Source organism: Spermophilus citellus (genome assembly GCF_964194105.1).
Source record: "Spermophilus citellus genome assembly, chromosome: 3".
In the NCBI taxonomy this organism is placed as follows: domain Eukaryota; kingdom Metazoa; phylum Chordata; class Mammalia; order Rodentia; family Sciuridae; genus Spermophilus; species Spermophilus citellus.
In genome coordinates this window covers 74,670,119-74,682,191 of record NC_138184.1, presented here as the reverse complement: position 1 = coordinate 74,682,191, position 12,073 = coordinate 74,670,119, and the positions used below count along the sequence as shown (strand labels likewise).

Genomic DNA, 12,073 nt, shown 5'->3' with positions numbered 1-12,073 from the left:
TGGAACACTGGAAAGCTAGAGATGGAGACTTCCTTTATACTCCTCTCACTCAACCTGTATACACTTTGAAACATAAAGTCATGATCTGGTATTTAGATGGGGAGCAGGGATGATATTCATCCAGTTTATACTTGCAGACATTGCATTTATACAGCTGGCATGCTGGTGGATGTTGTATGTCCCATGTTTGGCATAGGTTATGTGAAGTGAACCGCTCCAGAGAATTCTCAGCAAGAATCAAGGTGCAAATTGAGGTCCAAGGAAGTTCCCTGAAATGAAGCTAACCCTGTTCTTTTGGCTAGCACAGCAAACTAAAGACAACTAAGGGTCCAGGTCAACCCAGACTGAGGTCAGGATTCTCAGGATATCAGCAGAGTACAGAAAGTTCCAGGCTAGAACAGCTTCCCCCATGTTCCCACCCTCTGCACATGGGTGTACAGAGCAGAACCTCCAGGCTGGGTGACCCACCCACATATTTTAGCACTGTAAATATATCAAACAGCAGCCCTAAAAATAGGAAACATCCCACATCCATGTTTCCTAGGGTCCCCTCTTTATAAACCTACCCTCTGTCCATAGTGGACCAGGATGCTGGGGAGTGGAGTAGGGAAGTAAAGAACTCATGTTTGAATGCTGAAGAGCTCCTTGTTTATTTGGCAAGAGGATATGGGAGAAAAAAAACTATGAGGTCATAGACAAATCTGCACAAGGGTTCCCAAAGGTGACATCCAACAGGCCTTGACTCTGCCAAGAGTATACTCTGGAAGGGGCAGCCAACTCACAGATGCCCTGGATCCTTTGTGCCAATCATAAAAATGTCATGACGGTCCCTTTCTTTCCAATCTGCCAGGGTTCCAAGGGGCAAAAGCGGATAATTATCCTTTGGGAAACAGAGAAAAGGATGTCAGCTCCTTCAAAAAAATTCACTTTGCAAGACACCTACCAGGTGCTCCCTCATCAGCCCATGAAGTATTTACCAGCCTGCTCATCCAACTTAATGATCTTCTCCTGGTCCCAAACAGGATAATGGGACTATCAAGTACAAGATGATGGCTGCACATCAGCATGGCCCACCCAAGAGAGACACAATACCATGGCCTTAGTGGGTATGCTATGTGCTCATTTGAGTCTGCCAGTCTGTGGGTTCAGAGGGACAGTCTTCCCTCCTAAATGCAGGCTGCATGGGGTATGCTCAAGGCATCAGGCACTTCTTTTTTCTCAAAGTCTGACTCAGGGTCAGGCACAGGGTGACCATAAAGTCCATGAATGTGCCCCTTTCACAGAGATGACAGGAAATTCTTGGTGAAGAGCATCAGGGATGGAGACAGGTTGGCAGGGGATGGGTGGTTGGCAGCAGGTGACAGCCTCAGTTTCCCCATCTGCCAAGTCAGCAAAATGCAGTCATCTATCTCATGGGATGGCAGGCAGGTCTTCACTAAGGGGTCAGGGCTTGTACAGATCAAATGGGATCATGTGTGTTGAGTTCCTGGCACACAGTAGGCATTAATGCATAATTTATTGTTAGAGTTACTCTCTCTCCTCAGTCTAAGAATCTGAACACCCACCAGGAGCAACTGTTCCTCACCAGCCTCCCTGAGTCAACAAGGGCTTCATTTGGAAGGTCCTTTCAAGTTTCTCATGTCCTTAGTTCCTCACAGACATAGGCTTGGCTAGGGAATATTTTTCACTCAGCAGGAAATTTTAACCTTATCACAGTGTTCCAGGTTTGGGGGAAGAGAGGTCATTTAACCTTCCTCTCTCTGCTCACAGAAGAGGAGACTAGAAAGTAGAGATGGTTCATTTCTAGTTTTCTTTTGGGTCCCCCACCTGTGAGGGACCCAGAACTGGGCCTAGACATCTAGGCCAATGTTCTTTCCCTCAATCTCAGATAGGATCCTGAAACAAGATCACTATTTCTGGTTGCACATCAGTACTAAAGGGATCCTCACTACTGCTACGCACCGGTCCTGGTCCAAGGCCAGCTCCTTAGTGAGGAACTCAAAGAACCGGGCGCTGTGGCCACGGTTATCCTCTGCAGTCCCCACGACGCCAATAGAGGAGACCACCAGCTGGACACAGGGCTCTGTGGTTCCGCCCATTGCCATGGTCAGACCGGGTCGCACAGTAACGCTCACACGCTGCGAGAAATACAAAAGTTTCACCTGAGTATAGGGCCGGTGGGGTTGGCGTTAGGCCTGGGACCGCGTGAGAGCCAGGACGCAAAGGGTCAAGACCCCGGGATGGGCCCTCGGAGGTCAGGCAGGGAACATGCGACAAGGGCAGACCGGGGAAAGAGGGCTGCGGGTTCGTCAGGGGCACGAAAGATCAAAGGTTGGCCGGCCTATGAAAGTCCCTGGGGAGAAGACTGGTGTATGGGGGGGGGGGTCCCTGTGGAGAGGCAGAGAATGGACTGGGCCCGACCCCTGGCTCCCAAGCTCCCAGGGAAACCCGACCCTTGCTCACGTCCTCGGGTTTGCCCAGGATAGCGGCGGTGGCCGCGCAGAGCCTCTTCTCCAGCCCAGCAGGCACACGGTTGGCAGGCAAGTTGGTGTCCAGCTCAATGAACGGCATATCGGTGGACAGCGAGACGGACTACAGCGAAGAACGCAGAGTCCAGCTCCCGTTTCCAGTAGCTGAATACGGAGAGGGGGGCGGAGCGCCGCAGTAACCAAGCTCCTCATTGGCTGGGCAGAGCCAGTGCTCTCCGATTGGCTTCCAGAGTTCCACCCCATCCCTTCAGTCACGTTAGCTAGGCACCAGATTTCCGGTAGTTCTACCTTCCAGTAAATTAGGTGTAATCCCACCTGGGACTGGAGGCTGGCCACTCTCGGCCTGCCCACTCCTGGGGGGCGGGGCGCGGCGGCCTGTCGTGATTTTCCCTTTCCTGACTTTGAGTTGTTGCGCTAAACTATTCCTAATCCGTGCTTATGATGATACTGCTGGTTATCAGTGACAAGTTCTGCATCCTCACAGAAGCATATAAAGCAGGGTTTATTTTAAGAAGGGGTAACATAGACTTTTTCCAAGAGGGAGAAGTGGGGCCATAGCTGGTATCCTAATAGGTGAGGTGTTCTGCCCTTTTTATGTCTTAGGCTTCCTCTGTTCTCCTGCCCTCTTCCCCTTCTCCTTCCTGTGTAGGTGACTAGGCCCAGGAATGCTGGGTGGGATGGCCAAAAAGTGGGAAACAGTTGGGCTGAAGGGAGAAGGGCAGGATGAAGCAGCCAAGGACAATTAATAACCTGTGGCTCCCTATAGGGAGGGGCAATTCCTGGGACAGGTTACACTGGCAACAGGCTGGAGGCAGGGGCAAGTTCTTGATAAGGGCAGAGGAAGGGCTCTGAAGGAATTAACACTTCAATCCTTCAGGGGACTGTCTTCAACTTCCCGGACTCACTCAAAATTGGCCTCCTTGATCTGACGTGACTTGATTTACCTATCTATGCTAACTGCATGTCTAATTCTGGCTTCACTAATGTGCAGGTCTGAATACTCCCAATACTAACAGGTCTGTTGAGGCCTTTATAGGTTCACTCGACCCTAATAACCATTGCCACACAAGTTTAACTTTTGTTTTTGTTTTTAAACCATTTGCCACCATTCCATAGTCAAAGAATTCACCTTCAATATGGGAATTTGCCCTTCTCTCAGTTTGGAATCCCGGTGACTGAAAGGAAAGTGAGCAAGCAAGAGGCAGGAGAGCGAAAAATGAAGGACAGAGACGAGGTAGAAATCCACACAAAGGTTTATTTGTCAAAGCTGACAAATAAAGGCCATCCCTCTATAGAGTGGAGAGAGGCGCCCGAGATAGTTGGGTGTTCAGCTTTTGTGGGATAGGGGTTTGGAGTTGTAGTTATGGCCCTAAGGGATAGACTCAGGTGCCTGGAGAATAGCATGGCTTAGGTCAATGGCAACAAGAGTAGTTCCAGAGTCAAGGGATGGTGTCCTTCTGGGATTGGCTTAGAGTTATGGTATCACTTGGTAGGTCAATAATGGGGTGGGGGGAGTTCAGGTAAGAGGAAATACAGGAAAGCGAAACTTATCTCATAAGATAGTGGTTAATATTTAAGATGGCTGCTCAGATGTTAAATCAAGACCCTGTAGTGGCAAGTGCAGGTGCATTTGAGACTGTGAAAGACCCTTGGGCAAGGGCATCTCCTCCTTTGTTCCCTCTTGTGCGAGTGGTGGCAAAAGTTGTTTAAAACAAGACAATCTGTTCAATCACACATAAGAAATTCTAAGAGTGCATATCAAAGTGGTCTTCATAGGAAGACATGTGGGCTAAGAGATTGTCATTACCCTGCTAATTCTGTTAGCAGTTTATTTATACAATGACTCAGATATCAGAGGGTCTGTGTTATAAGAACAAGCAGGCTATGACACAGACTTAAACCTTGGTAAGTTTGGGACCTAGAGTTGGGCATAGAGAAGACAGTGATTGGGATCAGGAATAGGTATGGGGGAACAAGGCTATTGGGGCCAGAAACAGGGCTTTCCTAACCAGGGACTGCTCTCTCTGCAAAGAGGTTCATGAAACAGCCTTGTACCCTGCCTGTCTCCTACAGAGGGAGAGAGACTTAGTAGACCAAGGCCATTCCAGATCAGACTTCTGCACAGGGTCACCCGACATCTATGACATGTGTTCAGCCCAGGGGCCATGGAGCTTGCTCCCTGCCAGGACTGAAGGAGGGAAACATTGGAGCTGAGGATCCCATAAAGTCAGCTGTTCTAGCCTGGGGATGGGGAGGTGAGGGATGTCTCCCTGGAGAAGCAACATGGTGCCAAATGCCAAAGAATAGGAGTAGTATCTGGCAGAGAAGGTGAAGAGGGAACAGCATGAGCCAAAGATAGGAGGCCAAGGTAGGAATAGGACAGGGGTCTGAAATGAATGTAGTTAGGAGGCAGGGAGGCTTGTAGGGGTAGGAGCAAGATCTTTAATGCCACGTGCAATGACTTATACTTTAACTTCAAGGAAGTGGGGATACATGGAAAGTTTCCAAAGAAGAGGGATAAGGCCATTTATGTGTTTACTAAAGCTCTCTCCAAAGGTCAGGTAGAAGCCTAATAAAAGTGTCATGGGGACACAAAAGGAATGCAAACCTGATACTTGGACAGAACTGTGAACAGACTGTGTGGACATATTCTGCTTACAGCAAAGGAAACAAGCAGCTTCATCTCTTTATTCTGACAACCCAGCATTTCCCTTGGTAATTTTACTGGCCAGGGCCACTCACTCACTGCAACAAACCCTTCAATGACTGCCTCAGTTTCTCCTTCAAGGCGGGGTCTGCTGGAGGAATGTCCTTGGCCTTCAGGATAACTGCATGGGCTTCCTGGAAGAGGTCCTCTCCTACTGCAGACTCCACACGCTGGCGCCATGCAGCCAACTTGGGTCGGCATTCAAAGACTTGGCAGCCAGCACTGACAGGCTATGGGGAGGAGAAAGTGAGGAGGGGGCTGTGTATAACAAAGCACAAGGCAGCATGACCTGCTTTAGGGCTCTCAGATTGAATTTTCCCTCCTTTACCGTGTGTGAGAAATTGGGGGTCCCCCTCCCAGGGCACACTGGGAAGTCCCCCAACATCCCTGCAGTGAGGGCTTATGAAGATTCATTTTACAGATGAGGAGATTGATGCTTAGAGGGTGAAGTGATTCCTCCAGGATCGGAAATATAAGTGGAGACATTAGCTCCCCACAGGAATTCTTACTATTCACCCTACCCCATGGAACTCACATGCATCAGCTCTGTGATGGCCACCAAGTCAGCCACAGAGATATGGGACCCAGTAAGGAAGGCCTGGTTTCGCAGGAACTTGTCCTCAAGCAGCTGCAGGCATCTATCCAGCTCAGCCAAAGTGGCTGCCAGTATCTCAGGAGGCACTGGCTGGCCCAGGAACACAGGGAACAACATCTGGGGGGGCCCGCAGGCAGAGAGAAGGTCAGACTTCACTTAATGCCCATCCTTTTTCCTGCCCTTATCCCATTCAATACCAGTCCCACAGTTTATTTTTTTCCTCCCCAAGATGTTCCTCCATAAAGCTTTACATGGCTCCTCAACACAGAGCCCTCCCCAATGCAACAGTCATCTGGCCAAATTCCCCCCACCTCTAACTCCAGAATTCTCAAGTAGTATATATGAACACCCTGGGACGTAGTTAGTCCATGTTCATCAACACTGTGACTGGAAGTCTCTGGTATTCCAAAATTTGGTGTTCTAAGGTCTTGTATGTGAATGAAAGTTTTCACATTTTTATTGATGCATTATAAATACACATAATTGAGGAATTCATTGTTACATGTTCATTCATACACAAGATATAATAATTTGTCTGATATCTTTCCCCATTATTTCCCCTTTCCCTCCTCTTCTTGCTCCCTGATCCTTTTCATTTACTCTGCTGATCTCTCTTCAATTGTGAGTGGAGATTCTAAATAGCACCATCACTTAAACATTCTGAGAGGTGTCCTTGTCTCCCATGACTCACCTTCTGCCACATGGCCCTGGTGCAGCAACTCCGCAGGGTGGTGTGTTGCCAGGACAGGTACTCATCCACCCGGGCTCTGGCTTGCAGGTCTTGGGGGTACCAGTGATCAGGGGCCTTGTACTTGCGACTCAGATACAAGAGGATGGCCACACTATGGGAATATTGCAGGGGTGGAGGACATGCCTTGGTCACTCTTCAGCCATTTGGTGGGGGCATTTTCACTATCCACATTATGCAGAGCAGGAACGAGAGGCTTAGAGAGGTCAAGTGACTGCCCAGGGTCACACAGCTCTACACTGGACCATCTCATCGTCTGAACAAAGGATGCCAAATGAGAAATAAAATGCCATGGATTTCGGAAGGAGCCAGGGACTCAGAGAAGACTTCCAGGAGGAAAGGGTACCCAGTGAGTCTTGAGGGATTAGAGCAACTTGAATACTATTCCCCACCATATCCAAAGGATGGACAGAGCCAGCAAGGGTACCGCCCCTCCCAATTCTCCTGAGACTGGGAGAATTCTCCTAGGTGACATGAGGACATTACTTCCGGGTCTCACCCTTTCCCTACCTGCTCAAAATTTTTAGCCCCTTCATCCAGGAAACTCTTCCTCACCTCCTCTCATCGGTTTCCCTACTGTGTCTGGTGTGTGCAACATGACCCCCAGAGCTCATTGTGCCTCCCTGGGTGTTGGACTGTGCCTGAGCCCCAGGCTCTGCAGCCAAGTGGCTGTGAGCATGAATCTGGCTCCAACAAGAAGATACTCTGTGACCTTGGTAGAGGATACCACCACCATTCAGTCACCAACCCTTTGGGCTGACCTTGGCTTCCCATCTTTCCCACTCATGTCCAGCCTTTCTAGAGATCATGCAGTTATTTGACTCTGAAGAGAACTTAGAGTCAATCATTCCCCATGGTGTACCACCACCATGTTGACCTGGGGCCTAGCACCTTATTCCTGTATTTCCTTGGTAGACTTCTCACCCCAGGCAGGGAGATCATTTCACATATAAGAGGAAACATAGCTCTCCTCTGTAGGGAGCGGTGATGTGAATTAAGGGGTCAGATTACCTCATGGTTGTGGTGCACTTGCACTGGGATTCCCCTGTACAGGGTTAACATTCCTCTGTGCAAAAGTACAGAGTTACTACCTGTAAGCCCAGTGGCTCAGGAGGCTTAGGCAGGAGGAGGCAAGTTCAAATCCAGCCTCAGCAAAAGCGAGATACTAAGCAACTCAGTGAGACCTTGTCTCTAAATAAAATATGAAATAGGGCTGGGGATGTGGCTCAGTGGTCAAATGCCCCCGAGTTCAATCCCCAGTACCGAAAAAAAAAATGTGAAGCCAGCTCTAGGTCACTGTTCTCAATCAGAGTTCAGAGTTCAGTTTTTCACCTGACCCCGCTTTTCTGTCTAAATGTTGTGTGTTTTTCTTAATCCCTCAACCAAAGTCCCTCACGAGTTTCTAAATTAGCAGAGCAGGTCGTGGCATACCCCTGCTCAAACCCTCCAATGGTCCCATTCACCTATGGGAAAAGCCCAGGTTTTCCCTCCCCTGCCCTCCCCTTTACTGCTCTGCCCTTCTCACCACAGCCATATCGAATCCCTGCTGTTTAGCCTGCACCCCAAGCAAGGTCCCACCTAATGACTTTCTCCCTTGCTCTTCCCTCCAACCAGAACACTCTCTCTACATACCTTGCATCTGAGGCTACAAGTTCCTGCTCAAATGCCACCCCCTCAGCAGTTCTTCCCTTGACCACCTACTCAAAACTGCACCTTCCACTTGAATCAAATGTATGAAAGATGATATGTCATGAGCTTTGTAATGTTTTGAACAACGAATAAAAAAATTTAAAAAAAAACCAAAAAACCAAACAACAACAACAAAAAAACTGCACCATTACCTATTTCATCCACAGAACCCCCACTTGTTTATGTCATGATTGTCAGTTTCCTCTAGAATGTGAGCACCACAGGGCTTAGACATGTCCTCTGTTCAAGGCCAGGGCCTGGATGGTGCCTGATGCTGATGGGTGCTTGGTAAATAGCCACTGAGCTCACTGGGTGTTTCCTTAATCTCCCAGGAAAACATCACTCACCCGAGGATATATGGAAGCAGTGATTGCTTTGAGATACCCAGTGCTGCCACTATTCCACATTTAGCATTCTCCTTCTTTCTGAGGCATGGATTAGCAGGGAAGAGGCCTGAAAGCAGTCTTGTCTTACAACCTTGTGGAAATACCTGCCCTCTCCCATCCTGTTTTCTTATCTGTACCATACAGGGGCAAACAGGTGTTCCATAAGTTCAACAGCCCCTCCTAGCCCTGGACACCTCTGTCTGCTTCTGCCCACACTATACCCTGCAGCTCCACGGGAATTTGGGACACACAAGCTGTGGTCCCAGCCATTAACAGTGAACATAGACAGGCTTGGCTGAGTGGCCCCACAGGCTTGGCCACAGGCCAGGGATCCATTACCTTTCAGCCAATGTGAAGTCCCCGTCCTTTAGGGCTGGCACCTTCCTCAGGGGGTTCACCTGACCAAAGGAATCAGTGTAGTGCTGACCTGCAGGAGAGATCAGTGAGGTAAATGTGGAGAACTCCAAGTCTTCTGAAGTCTCTGGCTGCCCCCACCTCTAAATTCAGGTACCAGCTTTTGGGAGCATAGAGGAAGAGGTGAACACTGTGCTTGTCTCTGGATCATATATCACTTCACCTTCCCTGTGCCCACACAAATGGAGCCTGTGCCAAGCAGAATTTCAACTTGGGCCCGAGGAGAGGGTGATACTCTAGAAGCATAATCCACCTGACACCTCAGCCAGCTCCATCCATGTCAGGCACTCTAGTCCCCTCTCTGAGCTCTACTTTTTCCCTTCTGATTTCTCTTCCTACCCTGGGGGAAAGGAGGGGGATCAAGCCCTTCAAACCAGGCTGGGTGACCTGTTCACAATCCCAGAGCTTCAGCCACTCTTATTCCCATCTGTCCATCCAGGAACACAGACCCCATTCAGCCACTTAGCCTTTAACAGCTCAGCACTTCGTTCTTTCCTGTGCCAAACCCTCAAAACTCCCTTCTCAAGATGGGTTCCCAAGCTGGGGTTGTAGCTCAGTGGTAGAATGCTTGCCTCATATGTATGCCTGGGTTCGATCCTCAGAACCATATAAAAATAAATAAGCTAAATAAAGGTATTGTGTCCATCTACAATAAAAAAATATTTTAAAAAATGGGCTCCCAAGTCTGAATCACTTCCACAGACCCTATATCCAAGCCCAGCCCAATGCTGGAGGGTACATTAAGTGCCCAATTAGTATGTATGGAGTCAGGGGTCCTCCACCAAGCCAGCCTTCAGCTGATCATAGACTTACCTATGGGCGTCTTTTTCCTTACACTGAATGGACACCATTTCCCTGCCCACTCTACCTCCAGAAACTACCTGTACCCACACTATGTCCCAAAGCAGTTGGCTCACGCTGGGGCAATGGGAGGGCTCAGCTGAGCAGGGACCTTCATCTGGGCTGGTTACCTCTTGCCTCCTTTACTAGATTCTGCTGCAGCTGTTTTTCCAGGTCAGTCAGACCAGCAACACTGCTTCTAAGGTAAGAGTGCTGGTCTTCCCTACTGCCCTGCCACAGGGCTCTTCAGAGCCCTCAGAGCCCTGCCAGTGGGTGGAAACCACCAGGGACAGGAGCAAGATATTAGCAAGGAAAAAAAAAAAAAAAGCCGAAGAATGGCAAGGAAGACATGAAAGTAGAAGAGAACTAGATGGGGTAGATAGGAGCGAAGAGAAGACTTCCAAGTGGGGGCCATCTCCTGCCGGAGGATGCAGAAATGCAACAGATGGCGGCAACTTCATCTTGGAAATGAAGAGGTATTTCGATCTTTTTCTCCAATCCTAGAGGTGAGGATAGTCTGGCCCTTTCTCCACTTGCCTCTTCTATCCAAGGACTGCCTTCTCCCTTTTATTCTATGTTTTGAAGAATGTCTTGTATTCACCAGGCAAAGATTAAGGTTCTTAAAAATACACAATTGACAACTGATGCAAAGGCTTCCACACTGGAGAGGCTGGGCTTCCCTCTAGTTTGTACACCTGACCACCAAGCGACGCCTACAGGTAGAGGACAGCCTGCACACTCCGCCCATACTCCCCAGCCTGCCTACCCAGCCCACCTTTGAGCAGTTCCACGGTCCGCAGCTGGAAGGGGATGCCGTTCTTCTTGGCGAAGATGTAGACAGCGCGGCAGGGCTGGGACATCAGGTCCAGATAGAGTTCCAGGCCCATGGCGAGGTCGGCTGGGGAAGCGGCGTGCAGATCTACGGGTCTGCCCAGGAGGCCAAGACAGGAGCCACAACCGGAACTTTGGGCAGGAGTGGCTGAACACCTACTCCACAGAGCTCAACCAACTGGGAACCTGGACCGACCACGCCCTCCCCGCTCATTGGATGGCTTAAGAAATTTAGGGCCAATCAGTGGCGTCCCCACTGTCTTGCTCCTCCACCCCCGCTCAGAGAATTTGGGCCGAAGGTTTTCTTCCCGGTTGGAGAGGGCTCAGACAGGCGGGTCTAGGTACTGACCACCTCGGGTCTCGCTGCCAGGTCAGATACCACCCCTGGACTCAAAATCCATCTTTGTCAGACGGAGCAGAGAGAGAGGTGATCATAGACTTACCTTGGACACTTCCAATACACACCCTCAGTGAATTTAGGATGGAAAGATTGTGCTGTCTGCTGTCAGCCCAAGCCTCCTCCCTCCACCCTCCTGAGAGAGGAGTGGCTTGGGGTCCAAAAAGAGAAAGAACGGAAGTGCAGCACGCCCGTGCCTGGATCTAGCTCTCAGGATGGAGACTGGGGAGAATGGGGGGGCGGGCTGTTTGCTCTCTACTGAGGCCAGCCCTACACTTTGTGAAGGAATGTGTTATTCATTACACTTCCGCTAATCTCTCCCCAAGAAGCTAGAGCCCTGTGAAGCCTAACCGAGGTCAGCGGGTGTGCCTGGGATTGTACAGAACTTTCCCACCCCTTTTGCAAGGCCAAGTTCCTCCAATTGCATGTTTTTGTTTTGTCTTGGTTTTGGACTTGGTACTGGGAATTGAATCTGAGTCCTCACCCATGCTAAACCATGGTTCCCTCCGCTGAGCTACATCCCCAGCCCTTTTTTCTTATTTTAAAATGTTGAGACAGGCTCTGTGCTGCTCAGACTGATTTAAACTTGAGACCAAACGGCCTCAGCCTCCTAGATAGCTGAAGTTACAGGTGTGCACTACCATGCCCAGTTCCAACTGCAGTTCTGGAGCTCCTAAGGCCTATTATTATGGCACTACCATTTCCCTTGGGAGCCTTCCAAGATGTGAAGACCTCCATCCCAAATCCAAGATTAGGAGAATGTCTCTTGGCAAGAGGATAAGTTATTGGGAAGCTTAAGAAGATCTTTGTCTTCCTGGTTCCAAATAGTCCCTATTTAAGAAACATTTATTTCTCCCTTATCTCAATCCCCCCCATCAGGGACCAGGAAAATCTTCTTAAAATATTAGTGCTGCAGCCCTGTCCAAACTGAAAGGAGCCCGTTCTCCACTCTTCTCTGCCTCTCACTGCTTGCCAAT

At 49.4% G+C, this 12,073-nt stretch overlaps 2 protein-coding genes across 3 annotated transcripts; both read right to left on the bottom strand.

The window, feature by feature from the left end:
• Nucleotides 1–625: 625 nt before the first annotated feature.
• LOC308645713 (D-dopachrome decarboxylase) lies at nt 626–2,642 on the bottom strand. Of its 2 annotated transcripts, none has more exons than XM_081288078.1 (3): nt 2,464–2,637; nt 1,963–2,138; nt 626–880 (listed from the first exon to the last, which is right to left on the bottom strand). In XM_081288078.1, the coding sequence occupies exons 1-3, from the start codon at nt 2,569–2,571 to the stop codon at nt 808–810; spliced, it is 357 nt and encodes a 118-aa protein (XP_081144204.1). In that variant the 5' UTR covers nt 2,572–2,637; the 3' UTR covers nt 626–807. The 2 variants fall into 2 exon arrangements, with proteins under 2 accessions (XP_081144204.1, XP_081144205.1); XM_081288079.1 differs by lacking the exon at nt 626–880 and adding an exon at nt 891–1,379 and having other exon boundaries at nt 2,464–2,642.
• Nucleotides 2,643–3,216: 574 nt separating this feature from the next.
• LOC308645712 (glutathione S-transferase theta-3) lies at nt 3,217–11,281 on the bottom strand. The gene is made up of 6 exons (XM_081288077.1): nt 11,143–11,281; nt 10,644–10,855; nt 8,954–9,041; nt 6,483–6,633; nt 5,732–5,908; nt 3,217–5,426 (listed from the first exon to the last, which is right to left on the bottom strand). Exons 2-6 carry the CDS (start codon nt 10,753–10,755, stop codon nt 5,232–5,234), a joined length of 723 nt encoding a protein of 240 aa, XP_081144203.1. The 5' UTR covers nt 10,756–10,855; nt 11,143–11,281; the 3' UTR covers nt 3,217–5,231.
• Between the last annotated feature and the right edge of the window lie 792 nt (nt 11,282–12,073).

Bases quoted from the DNA above. Each gene is read 5' to 3' on its own strand.
- LOC308645713 (XM_081288078.1), bottom strand. From the start codon at position 2,571: ATGCCGTTCATTGAGCTGGACACCAACTTGCCTGCCAACCGTGTGCCT. The intron at 2,139-2,463 runs GTGAGCAAGGGT...TATTTCTCGCAG, and splicing joins TCCTGGGCAAACCCGAGGAC to CGTGTGAGCGTTACTGTGCG. The intron at 881-1,962 runs GTGCGTAGCAGT...TGTTTCCCAAAG, and splicing joins CTGGCCTTGGACCAGGACCG to GATAATTATCCGCTTTTGCC.
- LOC308645712 (XM_081288077.1), bottom strand. From the start codon at position 10,755: ATGGGCCTGGAACTCTATCTGGACCTGATGTCCCAGCCCTGCCGCGCT. The intron at 6,634-8,953 runs GTAATGGATCCC...ATATTCCCATAG, and splicing joins GACTTCACATTGGCTGAAAG to TGTGGCCATCCTCTTGTATC. The intron at 5,909-6,482 runs GTGAGTCATGGG...GGGCCCCCCCAG, and splicing joins CCAGGGCCATGTGGCAGAAG to ATGTTGTTCCCTGTGTTCCT.